Source organism: Heliangelus exortis, chromosome 30 (assembly GCF_036169615.1).
Source record: "Heliangelus exortis chromosome 30, bHelExo1.hap1, whole genome shotgun sequence".
NCBI classification, from domain to species: domain Eukaryota; kingdom Metazoa; phylum Chordata; class Aves; order Apodiformes; family Trochilidae; genus Heliangelus; species Heliangelus exortis.
The window spans coordinates 4,479,685-4,494,188 of record NC_092451.1 but is presented as its reverse complement, the minus strand read 5'-3'; the positions used below and the strand labels follow the sequence as shown (position 1 = coordinate 4,494,188).

Sequence of the window (14,504 nt, the reverse complement as noted above, 5' to 3'; positions counted from 1 at the left end):
GTAGAAAATGCATCTGCAGCCCTGACTTCTTCATCCCTGTGGTATTTCCCTGTTCCTATGATATTTCCCCATCCTGGTGATATTTCCCCATCCCTGTGATATTTCCTCAAGCTTCTCTCTTCATGAAAAGACCAGGTATGAGCCGAGAGCCCTATGGCCATGTCAAGCCAGATTCCACCAGGATCCAACCTTGGCTCCAAGCAGTGCAACTCCCAGGGGAACAGAGGGGATAAACTGGTGCCAGGAATTGGATTTTTTTCCCCCCTTCCCTATTTTCCACCCTTGCATGAAGGCACTGCGGGGTGCAGATCCCTTTTGCTGGGCAAAAAAATAAAATCCACAAGAGGGGATTTAATTTATGCAGATGATTCCTTGCCCCCATCCTCCTCCTTCTCCAGCCAGACAGGGCAGCATGGCCACCAACATCCAGCCCCTTGATTTGTTACCAAGTCATTTTTAAGCTGTTAATATCACAGCCAAGATGGGAAGGGGGATGGTGTCACTCTGGATTAACCGAGGACATTGGGTAACAGACACTGGGATGCACCAGCCAAAAATGAGCTGAACCCCATCAGGTTCTTCATCCCCTCCACCACCCTGTGGCTTTTTTGGAGAGGCCAAATCAGGTGATTTTCTACTGGTGAGAAAAATAAACTTCCCAACCCAGCAGGGAAACTCCTCAAGACAGACAAATGTAGTGATTTTGTTAGTAGTTAATGGATTAAAGAGTCATCCTTAATCTCCAGCGCCAAGAGAACTCACCAAATGCATTTCCCAACCCTGGGGACACCTTAAGCTTCATCAAATCCCTCAAGCAAAGGGGCTTGGGGGTCCCAGTATAACCATTCCTATCAGGAATGGGGTTTCCTGTGGAGTTTATAAAAGTTTTTTCCCAAAAAACTGGGGGAGATAGATCAGAGCATCCTCCCCTGCACCAGCCCTGATCTTTGGTGGGTGGTTTGGGTGGCTCTTAGTGGAAACCACAGCTTTGCCATGTATTTTGCCATGGTGGTGATGAGCGGGTTCCCAAGACCTTGATTAGTTATGGAAATAAACAAAGGCATAAAGAGCCACCAGGGGAGGGTGGGAGAGGATCCAGCAGCACCACGGGATGGGGAAAGGAGCAAAACTTCCACCTCCAGCACCTTCCCTCCTCCTCTCCCCAGTTCCTCGTGGATGGAGATGGCACAGGCAGGGGAGATCTCGGCATTCCCAGGCCTGGCAAAGCTGGAGAAACAGACAGAACCGGTGCTGGGGAAAGGGACTGGCTCCCCAGCTCCTTTTGTCTGCCAAACCACCCCGGGAAAAGCACCGGGACGTGGGAACCAGGGCACACCCCTCGCTTGGCTGCCGGCACCACGGGACCAGCCTGGCATGGGCAGGGACCCGCCAGCACTTGGGCTCCCCAGGGAATCCCAATCCCACCAGTGCTGACCCTGCTTCCAGCAGCATCTTCATAAATCATATTTGTTGACTATTTCTCTCTTTTTTTTTTTTTTTTTTTTTTTTTTTTTTTTTTTTTTTTTTTGCACACCCATCCCAGAAAAGCCTCAAATCCTCCCCATCAGACGTTTTCCCTGGTGCTTTGCCAAGGGCAAAGTCCTTCCCCTCGCCATCCCATGGCCCCATGGCCCCACACTGTCCCACCAGCTGTCCCAGGGGCAAAACCTGCCAGAGACAATTTAGAGGCACCAAGTAGCCACTCACCCTCTCCTGAAAATACAAATATTTTCAGGCAGCAAAGTCCTAGAAATCAGCCCCCCTGCCCACCTCTCTGCTCCAGAGACCACCCCCAGCTGGAACGTTTCCCCCACCAGTACGAGGTAGAAAACCCCGGTAAAACCAGCACCCAAGGAAGGAATTGTAATTTTTTCTGGTGGAGAAAATGTCACGACTTGTTTGCTGGGCAATGTCCCCCCGTCCCAGCCACGGCTCTGCTCTCCCCACGCACCCATTTACTCCCTACCCTCTTCTTCTGGGGGACCTACTCCCCCCCCTGCTTGCCTCCCAGGTGGGTTTCATGCAGCTTTTGGTTTGGGTTGTTGTTGATTTTTTTTAATACCAAGAAATTCAAAGGAATTCTATTTAAAGGTGGGTTTTGTCCCATGTGTCCCATTGCCACCCACTCCATGGTGGCAATCTGGGGATGCGCTGAGATTCTGGGAGGGTGGGGGTGGATTTGAAAGCATTGAAGAGGCTTTTAAGGTCCCATTTCCCACAGAACACCCCTTAAAATTAAAATAAACCATCGCCAACCAAGCAGGGGGGTTCCCTGCCCACCCCCACGAGCCCCCCAAGTTCTGGTGACATTACAACTATCCCAAAGAGGCCCCAAATCACCCCAAAAAGATGACTGTGTGACAAGGAGGAGGGGGGATGACACAGAGATGGGGTTGGGGGGGGGGGGGCTGGGGGGACACTCACCTCCCAGTGAAGCCCCCCACATCACTCCATCTCCCACACGTTAGATTTTGGGGTTCCCCCCTGCCACGAGGGAGGGGGGGAAACTGGGTGTGTCCAGGGAGAGGGACGTAAAGATGTCACTGTCTGTTCCCACCCTTCACCCCGGGGACCTCTGCAGTGACAGAGCCAAAGTCACCTCAACTTTTAATTTTCCATCCTGGGGACTCCTCACCCCTCCCTTCCTCCAAGCTCCCCCCAAAACCAGGGTGCTGCCTCCCCCCCAAATCTCACCTCCTTTTTTTTTTTTTTTTTTCCATTTGGCTTTTCATTTTGCTTTTTTTTTTTTTTTCCCCCCTTAAAACCGCTCAACTTCTCTCTGAAGCCGCACAACTTCAACCTCACACCAGCAACTTCCCGGAGCCTCCCTTCCCCCCACCCCCAGTTTAGATATAAAATCCCCAAAATGAGTAAAGCATCGGCTTGGAAACAATGGGGGGGGGGGGAGGGGGGGGGGGCTGGATTCGGAGCGAATTGCATGCACGGTGGCGTGGAGGGGGGGAGGAAAACGGGTGCAAATTTGAGGGTCTCGACCCTCAAAGACAAAAATCGGGGTGTTGGGGGGGGGGGGGGGGGGGGGGCTTTGCAGCGGAGCTGCACGTTGCTGCTCCTGCTCCTCCCTTTGTTCTGCAGGCGCCCGCTCGGGGGGGGTCCCACCGGCCGGGGGGGTTCGAGGCCAGCACCCTGTGCCCTCCCCCCAATGCTTTCTAGCAAGGAAAAATGGGTGGGGGGCACCCAAACTCCCCTGGGGTTATGGGGGGGATTAGGGGGGTGCGCAGCAATGGTGGTGGAGGGGTTGCGGGGGGGTGGGGGGTGGGAAGGAGGTTGGGGGTGGTTACTGTGAGGTGGTTGGGTGGCCCGGGGGTGTTATTAGGCTTGGGGAGGGGGGTCCGTACCGGGTTGTTATTGTGGGGTCGTCGGCCGCGGGTCGGTGTCGGCGTCCCTGCTCTGTAGGGTCGGCAGTGGGGGCCGTGCGGGTCCTGCACTGTTGTTATTGTAGGGTCTCGACAGAAAACAGCCTGAGGGGGGGTGGCGACCCGACTCCTGTGCCCCCCCACCCCCCTTATTCCCTGCCCTAGATCCTGCCCCACAACCCCCCCAAATGCCCCCTCCCCGCTCTAATCCCTACCCCACATCCCCCCCTCCCCCCAAACCATGCCCCACAGTTCCCACCACCCCCTTCGGGGCAGGTGCTGGGACCCGCCCCCCCCCCCCCCCCCCCCCCGTGTGTTCGTATAGGGTGGCATACTCCACCGCAACCCCCCATAAAACAAGACTGGGGTGAGGGGGGGGGAAGACCACCATCCCCAACCTCTCACCCTAGAAGGGGACCCCCCCCACTCCAAGCGGTCCTTCTAAAGAGCCACCCCCCTCCCAGCAAAACCCACTCAACGGGTGCCACATCCCCAGGTTTTTCCCCCAAAGCCTCCCTCAGGGCTACAAACACCCCAAAATCAGAGGAAAACATCCCCAGCACCCATTGGAGACCCCCGACCCACGTTTCCCCCCCACCCATCCATGGGTCAAGAAGAACAAGAGTTTGATGCCACCTTGGGTTTAATTTAAGGAGAAAAACAATAATTCTATAAATTAACAGTTTGGGGGTGTTGGGGGGGGTGTTAGTGGAACTTAAACACGAACCACCATAAATTTTCTGCTGGAACTCAACCAGTGCATGAAATCCACCTTAGGGAGCATCCCTATCCCTGGAATTCCAGGCTGGGGGGTCCCTGTGGATGGGGAGGGGTGACAGCAGCAAGCCGGACCCCCCCCCAAAATGTGCAGGGAGCCCCAGGTGCCTCCAATTCTCTGCCTTAAAACCATCCCCGTGCCAACAGTGCCTTCAATCCACCCCTAGCCCAACAAAAAAGGACTGAGGGGGACAGTTGGGGACTTGTCCCTTGTCCTTGGGATCTTCAGCTGGAGACGACGGTGATGTCCCTGTCCTGGTTGTGCTGTGCGTCCTGTTGACAGGGATGTCACCACTCAGCAAGGGTCAGGATGTGATGGCAAAGCTTTGGCTCCCAGCCCTGTGGTGAAAGCTTCCACCTGCAAGGAAAAGCTGCTGGAAAACCTGGCACTGGGGGACACCAGGGTGGTGACCAGGTGGGCCTGGGATGGCACCGGGATGGGTGTTCAGATGGGACTGAGATGGCACTCGGATGGTGCCAGGATGGCATCAGGATAGCACTGTGATGGTGCTCAGGTGGCATTTGGATGGTGCTAGGATGGCACCAGGATGGTGCTGGAATGGTACCAGAATGGTGCCCAGATGGCAGCTGGATGGTGCTGGGATGGCTCTGGGATGGCATTTTAATAGTGCTGGGATGGAAGTCAGATGGCACCAGGATGGTACTTGGATTGTGTCAGTATGGGACTGGGATAGCCAAGGTTAAAACCAGGGTGTGGAAATTATTTTTTTCTATGGAAAAATGAAGAGGAGGGGGAACTCAGAGGTCACCCTGACTCTGAGGGGGGACCTGGTGCTCCCAGTAGTGGGATGCAATGGGACACAGTGAGACACAGCAGAATGCCACATGTGCCATGCCTACCTGTGCCATGAGGACATCCTGCATGGCCACATTGTTCTCAAAGTCCTTGTCCACATCCAGCACCAGGACAGGCGCCTGCTTCACCTCCTCAAAGTGGACCCTGGAGAAGGGAGGGAGCATCAGGAGGGGTTCAACCACGTAACCTGCCCAGACCGTCACCCCAAAAACACGGGTGATGTTGGGGTGCTGGGGACAAATCTGGACTCACTGGGTGGTTCTGTCCAGCAGCCACTGCTCGTGCTGTGTGTGGAGCTGCTCCAGGTATCCCAGCTGGATGCCCCCCTCTTCATTCCGCGCCCGGCGCCGCAGCCGCTCCAGGCACCTCTGCACCCAGACCAGGCATGAACAGGAGAGAGGGGACATAGGTGAGAGAGGTGGGGGTCAATGGGAAAGGGGGGAACATCAACAGGAAGTTAACAGGAGGACATTACCTGGGGGGGTTAATGGGAGGGAGGGGAGGATGCTAACCAGGGGGTTGATGGGAGGTTAATGGGAGAGATGGGACATAAGAGGAGGTTAACAGATGAACAGGAGACAGGAAGGGTTAACAGGAGATTAACTGGGAGAGATGGGAGGTTACTGGGATGTGGGGAAGATGGAAAGTTGGAGAAAGAAAGATGGAAGGGTATGGAGAGGAGATTAATGGGGAGAGACAGGAGGTTACCAGAATGTGGGGAAGATGGAAAGTTAACGGGATGGACAGGAGGTTAACAGAAGAGCCAGGATGGATGGGCGGTTAATGGCAGAGCCAGCATGGATGAGATGTTAACAGTTTGGGGGGGAGATGGTTATCAGGGGAGATGGAAGGTTAAGAAGGTGATGGGAGGTTAATGGGATGCAGGAGACGGATTGCAGCCAGCATCCCCTGAGCCCACCACATCTCCCCTCTCCCCAAGCCCCACTCTGGGACCCCAAACCCAACTCCCACCACCATTCACATGGGACTGGGAGCAGGTCCTGCTACCCCAGACCACCAATTTTGAGTTAAACTCCAGCAATTTGGCAATCCCGGGTGCTCACTGGGCTCTGAGCAGAGCTGAACGCCTCCATGTTATGTTTTGGGTGGGAAGGGACCTTAAAGATCATCCAGTCCATGGGCAAGGACACCTGCCAGCAGCCCAGATGGCTCCATGCCCCATCCAGCCTGGCCTGAGACACTGCCAGGGATGGGGCAGCCAGAGCTTCCCGGGGCAATGTCCCCATCCCTGTCCCCATCAGACACCTGTGGTGTGGCCCGGAGGTAGAGGAAGCCATGGAGAGCAGCACGGGACCCCAGGTGCTGCAGGATGAAGCTGTGCCAGTCCTGGTAGATCGCCCATTCCAGTGGCTGCAGGTGCCCGACCTCAAACAGGTTCTTGGCAAAGACATACCTGGAAAAAGACAAAGAGATGGGACAGGGCACCAGCACCACCAGCACCCAGGCACCTCCAGGACATCCCCAGGTGCCTTCACTGCCTCTTCTATTTCACCTTTTTTTGCACCAGCTGGGATCTAGGGGTGTTTAATCAAGGTGGAAATCCTGAATTTGGACCTGAGAGATGCTCATTCACAAAGGGTGATCAGGGTCAGGAAGGGACCGGATGGATCCAAGAGCTGAGGCCCCTCTGTTCTGGGGCCAGGCTGAGAGTTGGGGGTGTTCAGCCTGGAGAAGAGAAGGCTGCAATGGGGAGACCTTAGAGCACTTTCCAGTGCCTGAAGGGGCTCCAAGAAAGCTGGGGAGGGACGTGGGACAAGGGCCTGGAGGGATGGAATGAGGGGGAAGGGTTTCAATATGCAAGAGGGGAGATCGAGGTTGGGCATGAGGAAGAAATTCTTTGGTGTGAGGTGCTGAGCCCCTGGCCCAGGTTGCCCCCAGAAGCTGTGGCTGCCCCATCCCTGGAGGTGTTGGAGGCCCCAGGTTGGATGGGGCTTGGAGCAACCTGGGCTGTGGGAGGTGACCCTGACAATGGCAGGGGGTTGGAACTGGATGAGCTTTAAGGTCCCTTCCCATCCAAACCATTCTGTGACCCTATGATGCTGGGGACACATGGCCACCCAGCTCAGCTCACTGCTGCCAGGCCCAGATGTCACCCGAGGGATTTCCAGCTGCCCCCAGGCCCAGGTGAGGATAGAGCCACCACCAAAAATTATTTGGAGTACAACAAAAGCCCCAAATTATCCCACAAGAGCATTTCTGTAATTAAGCATCATTCCAGATTTCAGTCCCCGGGGGCCCAAGCCAGGCTGGATGGACACTCATTACTCCACCTGACCCCTCCCACTCCATCCCTCTTCTTCCCGGTTGGAATTTGGGGAGGCTGGGTACCTGTCACTGTAGATAGAGCGTTCAAAGACCTGGACGGGATGTGGGGGGGTGGAGGGGCGTTGGGAGGGGGGCTCCAGCATGGCCTTCAGCCGGCTGAGGCAGGAGAAGGTCTGGAAGGTGTAGGACCACCGAGTTGGTTCCTTGTACATCATCTGGAGAAGGTTGGTGGAGCCCACAGGTGCCTGTAGCAGGAAGAGATGAAGGATGAGGTTGTCCCAGAGTGGGTCCGGGGGAGCAGGGGGGTGCTGGTGGTCACCGTTACCTCTGCCGTGCCCCCCGCTGGGACCTTTCTCCACTGGGCCACCGGTTCGGTCACCAAGTGCCACTCAGGGAAGGTAACACCCAGCAGCTTCAGGAAGGTGGATTTCCCCACGGCTGGATGTTGGGGGGGGGAGGGGGGCAACACAGGCTGAGCCGCTCTGTGTCTCCTCCACGGTGTCCCTCCCCACCCCCCAAATCCGCGCCACGTGAACAATCACTAATAATCAATGGAATAATTAATTACAACACGCAGCCAGACCCTGGGAACCTTCAGGCTGCACCCACCCCCCCCAAATCCCCCTCCCCCATCCAGGTTGACCCCCCCCACCACCCTCAAGCTGCCACCCCCTCCTTTGTCCCCCCCCTCCCCGGTACCGATGTTCCCCTCCAGGGCCAGGCGCAGCCCAGTCCCGCACCGCCCCATCCCGCCACCGCTTCCGCCTTCCCGCGTCATATGCAAAGGAGATGGTAATGAGCGCGTGACACTCTGCCCCCTCCCCCCGTGACGTCAACACGCGGGAAGCTGGGGGCGGGAACAGGCACAGAAGTGGGGGGGGTGGGGACGCGCGCGGTGGGGGGCGGAGGGGGGGAAGAGGGTTTATGGTGATTTATGCAAATGTAACTCCGCCTACGTCATATCCCGGCAGCGCTGAGGGGGGGCGGGGCAAAGGGATAGGGAGGGGGGGCAACGGGATAGCGGGGGGAGGTGGGCACTAGTGTGGGGAAGGGGGGGTTGACCTGGGACAGGGGCACCACCGTGGGTGGGGTCAGAGGGGGTCAGGGGGACCTGGCATAGGGTTGGTGTCACCAATATAGGGTCAGGGACATGAAGATAGGGTTGGGGGCACCATCCAGGATATCATTATAGAGGCTGGAGGCACCAGCACAGGGTTGGGGTCACCACCATAAGGTCAGGGGCATCAACGCAGGGGTTGGGGGCATCTACATGGGGTTGGGGGCATCCAGGCAGAGTCAAGGGCATCAGCATGACATCAGGGCACTTCCATGGGAACACAGGCACCAACCTGAGGTTGGGGCTCCCCCATCCCTCCCCCCCCATTACCCTCAGCCCCTCCCAACCCCTTCCACCCTCCTAACGCTCAAAATCTCCTGGAAAAGGGGCAGAGCCTGGAGAAAAGGCTTTAATACGCAGCGGGCGGGGGGGAGGAGCAGCGGTGACCGAGGAGGATCTGGGTGCCCCGTCCCGAGCCAGGGGGGCCGCCAGGGTGTTGGGAGGGGGCTTAGAAGCATTTCCGGTGGACAATGGAGGGTCCGGCCTCGTCATACTCGGGTTTGCTGATCCACATCTGCTGGAAGGTGGAGAGGGAGGCCAGGATGGAGCCCCCAATCCACACCGAGTACTTCCGCTCTGGCGGGGCGATGATCTGACAAGAGATGAGCCCTTAAGATGCACCCCTTGATCTACCTCGCCCCTCCCAAATCCACACCAAGAGAGGAATAAGGGTGTTGGTGACCACAGTTGTGTGTCCTACCACCACCATCACCACCTACCTTGATCTTCATGGTGCTGGGAGCCAGCGCCGTGATTTCCTTCTGCATGCGGTCGGCGATGCCAGGGTACATGGTGGTGCCACCAGACAAGACATTGTTGGCGTAGAGGTCCTTGCGGATGTCAATGTCACACTTCATGATTGAGTTGTAGGTTGTCTCATGGATGCCAGCTGACTCCATGCCTGTGGTAGGAGGGGGCTATCAGCACCCTGAGCCCCACCCACACCTCCCCAGAGCTCCTCAGAAAGCCCGTGGGGTCATCTGTGGATTTGTCCCTCCTCATTTGGGGTGCAAAGTGCTTTGGGGAGCCCCAAAACCCTTGTGGGACACCTATGTGAACTCATTGCCCAGCGGTGGGGATGGGGGGCAACCACTGAAGGGGCATCCAGAAGAATGGAGGGCAGTGCTCACCGATGAAGGAAGGTTGGAAGAGGGTCTCGGGGCAGCGGAAGCGCTCGTTCCCAATGGTGATCACCTGCCCATCAGGGAGCTCATAGCTCTTCTCCAGCGAGGAGGAGGAGGCAGCCGTGGCCATCTCGTTCTCAAAGTCGAGGGCCACGTAGCAGAGCTTCTCCTTGATGTCACGCACGATTTCTCGCTCGGCTGTGGGAGATGATGGCCAACGGGCTCAACTCGGTGCCTTGGCCACACCATGAAGGGGAGTTGTCCCCTGCCACCCCCTCCCCATCCCCTTACCCGTGGTGACGAAGGAGTAGCCCCTCTCAGTGAGGATCTTCATGAGGTAGTCGGTGAGGTCCCGGCCAGCTAAGTCAAGGCGCATGATGGCGTGGGGCAGCGCGTAGCCCTCGTAGATGGGCACGTTGTGGGTGACGCCGTCCCCGGAGTCGAGGACGATGCCTGAGAAGGAAGGTGAGGAAGGGGGTTGGAAGCTGGTTTGGATCCTTCCCCATCACAGGTGGTCCCCAGGTGGTAGATGCCACGTGTCCTACTCACCGGTGGTGCGGCCGGAGGCATAGAGGGAGAGGACGGCTTGGATGGCGACGTACATGGCGGGGACATTGAAGGTTTCAAACATGATCTGGGAGGGGGGATGAAAGGGGGAGGGGGTTACAGGGGAAAAGGGGGGTCCCCAGCACATCATCTTCCCCCCAACCCCCGAGGGTCGAGTCCTCCTGGAGAGACAGGAGCAGTACATTGCATGGAAAACCATGCGGATGGTGGCATTGAATGGAAAAAAAAAAGGTGGGTCAGTGCCTTGTACAGACACGTGGGACAATGTGTTGCATGGTCAAAGTATTGGGTGGGAAACAAGGTGGGTCAGAGCATGAATACGTGGATGATGGCATGGAAAATCACGTAGGTCCATGCATGTCATGGAAAAACATGGGTCATTGCATTGTGTAGTGAACCTCGTGGGCCCACAGAAGGACATGGACATGCCACCAAGAGTTCTGCCCTCAGTTCCTTCTGCTTCATCTCACCACCTATGCCAGACCCTCCTGACTCACTAAACCCCTGTTGCCCATCCCATCCCCATCTCTAGGGGTCCCAGGGTGCTTTACCTGTGTCATCTTCTCCCTGTTGGCCTTGGGGTTGAGGGGTGCCTCGGTGAGCAGGGTTGGGTGCTCCTCAGGGGCCACACGCAGCTCGTTGTAGAAGGAGTGGTGCCAGATCTAGGGCAGGCAAAGGAGAATTGGAATCTTATCCCAAAGAGAAGCTGGGGCCAGCACCCGCTCCCTATCCTGGTGTAGGATCTTACCTTCTCCATGTCATCCCAGTTGGTGATGATGCCGTGCTCAATGGGGTACTTGAGTGTGAGGATCCCCCTCTTGCTCTGTGCCTCGTCACCCACATAGCTGTCCTTCTGCCCCATGCCCACCATGACACCCTAACACCAAGAGATGGCCTTGTTAGCTGCATTTTATATAATCATAGAATGGTTGGGGTTGGAAGGGACCTCGAAGATCATCAAGTTCCAAACCCACGGGCAGGGACACCTCCCACCAGCCCAGGTTGCTCCACACCCCATCCAACCTGGCTAAAGACACTTCGAGGGATGGAGCAACCACAAACTCCCTGGGCATTTGGTTGATTCAAGAAGGGCTAAGAGGTGTCTGGTCCCACCTCAGGTACCCACCTGATGCCGGGGACGACCCACAATGGAGGGGAAGACAGCACGGGGGGCATCGTCCCCTGCAAACCCCGCTTTGCAGAGCCCGGAGCCGTTGTCACAGACCAGGGCAGTGGTTTCCTCCTCACACATGCTGGGAGCAGTCGGTGGTCAGGGGGACCTGGGGGGGGGGAAAGCTGGGGGGAAGAGGAGGAGAAACCAGTGTTAAATGGGATGGGGGAGGAGAAGGTTATGACACATCCTGGCTTTGGGTGGTGGAACATTTGGAGTCTTCGGGGCAAAATCTTCCAGGGGCTGCGGTGAGGGGCAGCCACCAGGTGCCACTCCCATTGGTCTCCCATGGGTGCTGCTCCATACCAATGCTGCTTCTCCAGCCAAAATAGGAGCCAAAGGCTCTGGGCAGTGGAGCTTTGCTGTCCCCATCCTCAGCTGGTGGTGGGAAGGAGGGTGGGAAGCAGGGAGAAGGTGGGTGATGCCCTCTTGTCCGCTCTGGTCTCAGCCACCCCTTGCTCTGCCCTCACATCCTTTCCCAAAAATGGGAAAAAAAAACCCCAGCCCTTCCCCAGAGTGGAGGGGTTGGGATCCAGAGGGATTCCTGAATCCAGATGTGCTCCTGAATCCAGAGGAAAGCAGGCAAAAACATCATAGAATTCCCCCTAAAAAAAAACCAAAAAACCTAAAAAAAGCCCCAAATTGTGGGGATTTCTGGAACCAGCAGGACCCGCCTTGGCCCCAGCCCAGCTCTTCTCACCCCACAGAAGCTGCTGGGGGGTTGTCACCCCCCCCTGTGCCAACTGAACCCTGCTGGGGCCACCCCATAAGCAGTGAGGGGCATCCCCAAAAACCCCCTGGATTTTTTTTTCCTTCTGGTTTTCCTAGAAGGAAAAGGGAAGCGGGGCTGGGCAGTACTCACCACCGAGGCGACAGCTTCTTTCCTCTGGGACCCAGCCCTGAGGAGCCTTTGGAATAAATACCAGAGAGCCCGAGAAACCTCAGAGGCGGATCCCTCTCTAAACAAAGACCCTAAATAGGCTCCGTGATGGTGCGTTGGCCATATGGCCATATAAGGTGTTTTATTTCATTAAATTGACCTTGGGCTGATGGTAGGACCCAAGCTGGTTGATTATTGTAAGAGGGGGGGAAAAAAGTGTCCTTGGGGATACTTGGGAGGTAACATCCCATTTTGTGAGGTTTGTTCCTTCTCTGATCCCGTAAACAAGTAAGACTCAAATCCTTCACAGCAATGGTCTCAGGGAAAAAGGTGGTGGAAACATCTCCAGTTCCTGGCGACAAGGTGGAGGAAGCCCAGCTGGGTGAGGTGGGTAGTGTGGCTCTGCCTGGGGGACACCCTGGAGCTGGGGTGGGGATTTGGCATTGCCCAGACACTGGGATTGCAGGGGGGTTGGTGCATTGTGTCCTCCCAGCTTCAGTTTCCCCATCTCTACACGTTCCCCAACCCCTCAGGGATGTTCCTCCCTGAGGTTTCCTCTTCCTGCCCCATTTTTGCGTTTTTTGGTTCCCCAAAGCCTCAGCTCCAGCAGGGACAAGACTCAAGGGGCTGAAGCCCAGCCCTGCACTCAGCTCCCACCCCCTCCCAGGGAGGATTTTGGAGGCAGGATGAGCCTGGACCCCCCTGAGGGGCAACGTGGGTGCTGTCCCCTTGTCCCCCCTGCCTGATGCTGCACAGGAGTGGGGGGACAGAGCCATCCCCGGCTCCACAGCACCCATGGCCCTGTCAGAGACCCAACCAGGGGCTGCCAAGCTCCCCACTGCCTTTTTAAGGGCAATGGTCCCACAGCCAGGGCTGCCCCTGAGCACCTGGTGCAGGGTGGGAGGCAGGAAAGATGTCCCAAAGCCACCAGAGATACAGGGACTGGAGCTGCAGATGGGGACACTGAGGCACAGGGCTGCTCTCAGGGCCAGGGTCCCCGAGTTGTGTTCGGGGAGGGGACATCAAAACCTCCAGGTGCCACCAGCACCTGGAAGCACGAGGAAGGGGGCCAAGAGTCCTGGTGTCCCCTTCCAGCCCTGAAGAGAGAAGACTCCAGGCTGCCATCTCACAAGACAGGACAGGGACACGGTGCCTCCCTGGCCCACCCACACCTCCAACGTCCCCAGTTGATGGTTCAGGGACCCCATTTGTCCCTTTTCCTCCAGGGAATGCTCAGCAGGCAGGGGCTGGATGTGCCCCCTGGCCCTGCACTTGTTGGTATCCCCACAGCAAGCCCCGAGCCCCTGGGGACCTGCCACCACCTCGCATCCCAGCCTGGTCCCCTTGGTCTGCTGCCAAACATGATGTCACTGAGGCAAAAGGTTGCCATATATGACACTCTGGAAAAAAAAAAAAAAAAAAAAAAAAAAAAAAAAAAAAAAAGAAAATAGATCAAAATAGAAAAGAAATTAACCCCAAACCCAGCAGAGAGAAGGGGGAAACATCAGAGGGTGGAAGAGAAACAGCTCTGGGAGAGGAGGGAGAGAGCCCGGGCTGCATGGGGCCAGTGACATGACCCTGTCCCACCCTAGGGTTGAAGGGGACAGTGCCCAAAAGCACAGAGAACCCCAGACCCCCTGAGCTGCTGCAAACAGCATCACCCCCAGCCCTGAGCTGCTCCCTTCTCTATCACCTCCCAGCCTGCAGATCCATCCCTGCAGATCCCAAGCCTGGGATGGGAACTTGGGTTTGAAGCTGGGGATGGTGGAGAAGCCCTGGAGCAGGCACTGGGCAGCCTAAAAAGGCAAAGTTTGGCCCTCCCAGCCAATCCAACTGCTGGCCCTGCCGAGGCTCCAGGGTTCTGGGATGCTGGCAGGAACATCCCACAGCCCTGGCTGGGATGTCAGGGGGACAAGGAGGGGGGGGCAAGCCCTGGTTTGTGATGGAATTTCCAAATCCTCGCCCTCCATGCCTCCCTATAAGGGGAATGTTCAGGCTTGAGACCTCTGGGGCTGCTGCTGAGGACTGGCAAATGGGTGATGAGAACTCAGGGCAGGGATCTGGGGCTGTTCCCATCCTCCAGGCAGAAGGAACCATTGCTCCTTGCCTGCAGGAAACCCCCCTCAAAACACCCACCCAAACCCAAACCACTCCTGCACCATGTAGGGCTTTAGCTCCCACCCAATTCCACCCTATTTCGAGGGAGCTGAAGGTGGAACAGACCCAGAGGAGAGAGGGGGTGGGTGGCTGGGTGGGATGCAGTGTCAGGCTGCTGGCATTCATCCTGAAGCACACACTGATGACTCAGGGACTTGAATGTGAAAAAAAAAAAAAAAAAAAAAAGAGATTAAAAAAGCCACCAGCGAGGAGAGCAGGGCTGGGCAAGAGACA

General features: G+C 56.8%; 2 protein-coding genes across 4 annotated transcripts; both read right to left on the bottom strand.

Annotated features, from left to right (window-relative positions):
- Positions 1 to 3,999: 3,999 nt before the first annotated feature.
- DGUOK (deoxyguanosine kinase) lies at positions 4,000 to 8,053 on the bottom strand. Of its 3 annotated transcripts, none has more exons than XM_071729023.1 (7): positions 7,954 to 8,053; positions 7,580 to 7,692; positions 7,318 to 7,499; positions 6,235 to 6,382; positions 5,221 to 5,336; positions 5,013 to 5,112; positions 4,000 to 4,509 (listed from the first exon to the last, which is right to left on the bottom strand). In XM_071729023.1, exons 1-7 carry the CDS (start codon positions 8,030 to 8,032, stop codon positions 4,447 to 4,449), a joined length of 801 nt encoding a protein of 266 aa, XP_071585124.1. In that variant the 5' UTR covers positions 8,033 to 8,053; the 3' UTR covers positions 4,000 to 4,446. The 3 variants fall into 3 exon arrangements, with proteins under 3 accessions (XP_071585124.1, XP_071585126.1, XP_071585125.1); XM_071729025.1 differs by having other exon boundaries at positions 7,995 to 8,013; XM_071729024.1 differs by having other exon boundaries at positions 7,580 to 7,795; positions 7,954 to 8,012.
- A 647-nt stretch (positions 8,054 to 8,700) lies between these two features.
- Positions 8,701 to 14,436, bottom strand: ACTG2 (actin gamma 2, smooth muscle). Its single transcript, XM_071729301.1, has 8 exons — positions 11,189 to 14,436; positions 10,811 to 10,939; positions 10,614 to 10,724; positions 10,045 to 10,129; positions 9,787 to 9,948; positions 9,502 to 9,693; positions 9,091 to 9,272; positions 8,701 to 8,963 (listed from the first exon to the last, which is right to left on the bottom strand). Exons 1-8 carry the CDS (start codon positions 11,312 to 11,314, stop codon positions 8,820 to 8,822), a joined length of 1,131 nt encoding a protein of 376 aa, XP_071585402.1. The 5' UTR covers positions 11,315 to 14,436; the 3' UTR covers positions 8,701 to 8,819.
- Between the last annotated feature and the right edge of the window lie 68 nt (positions 14,437 to 14,504).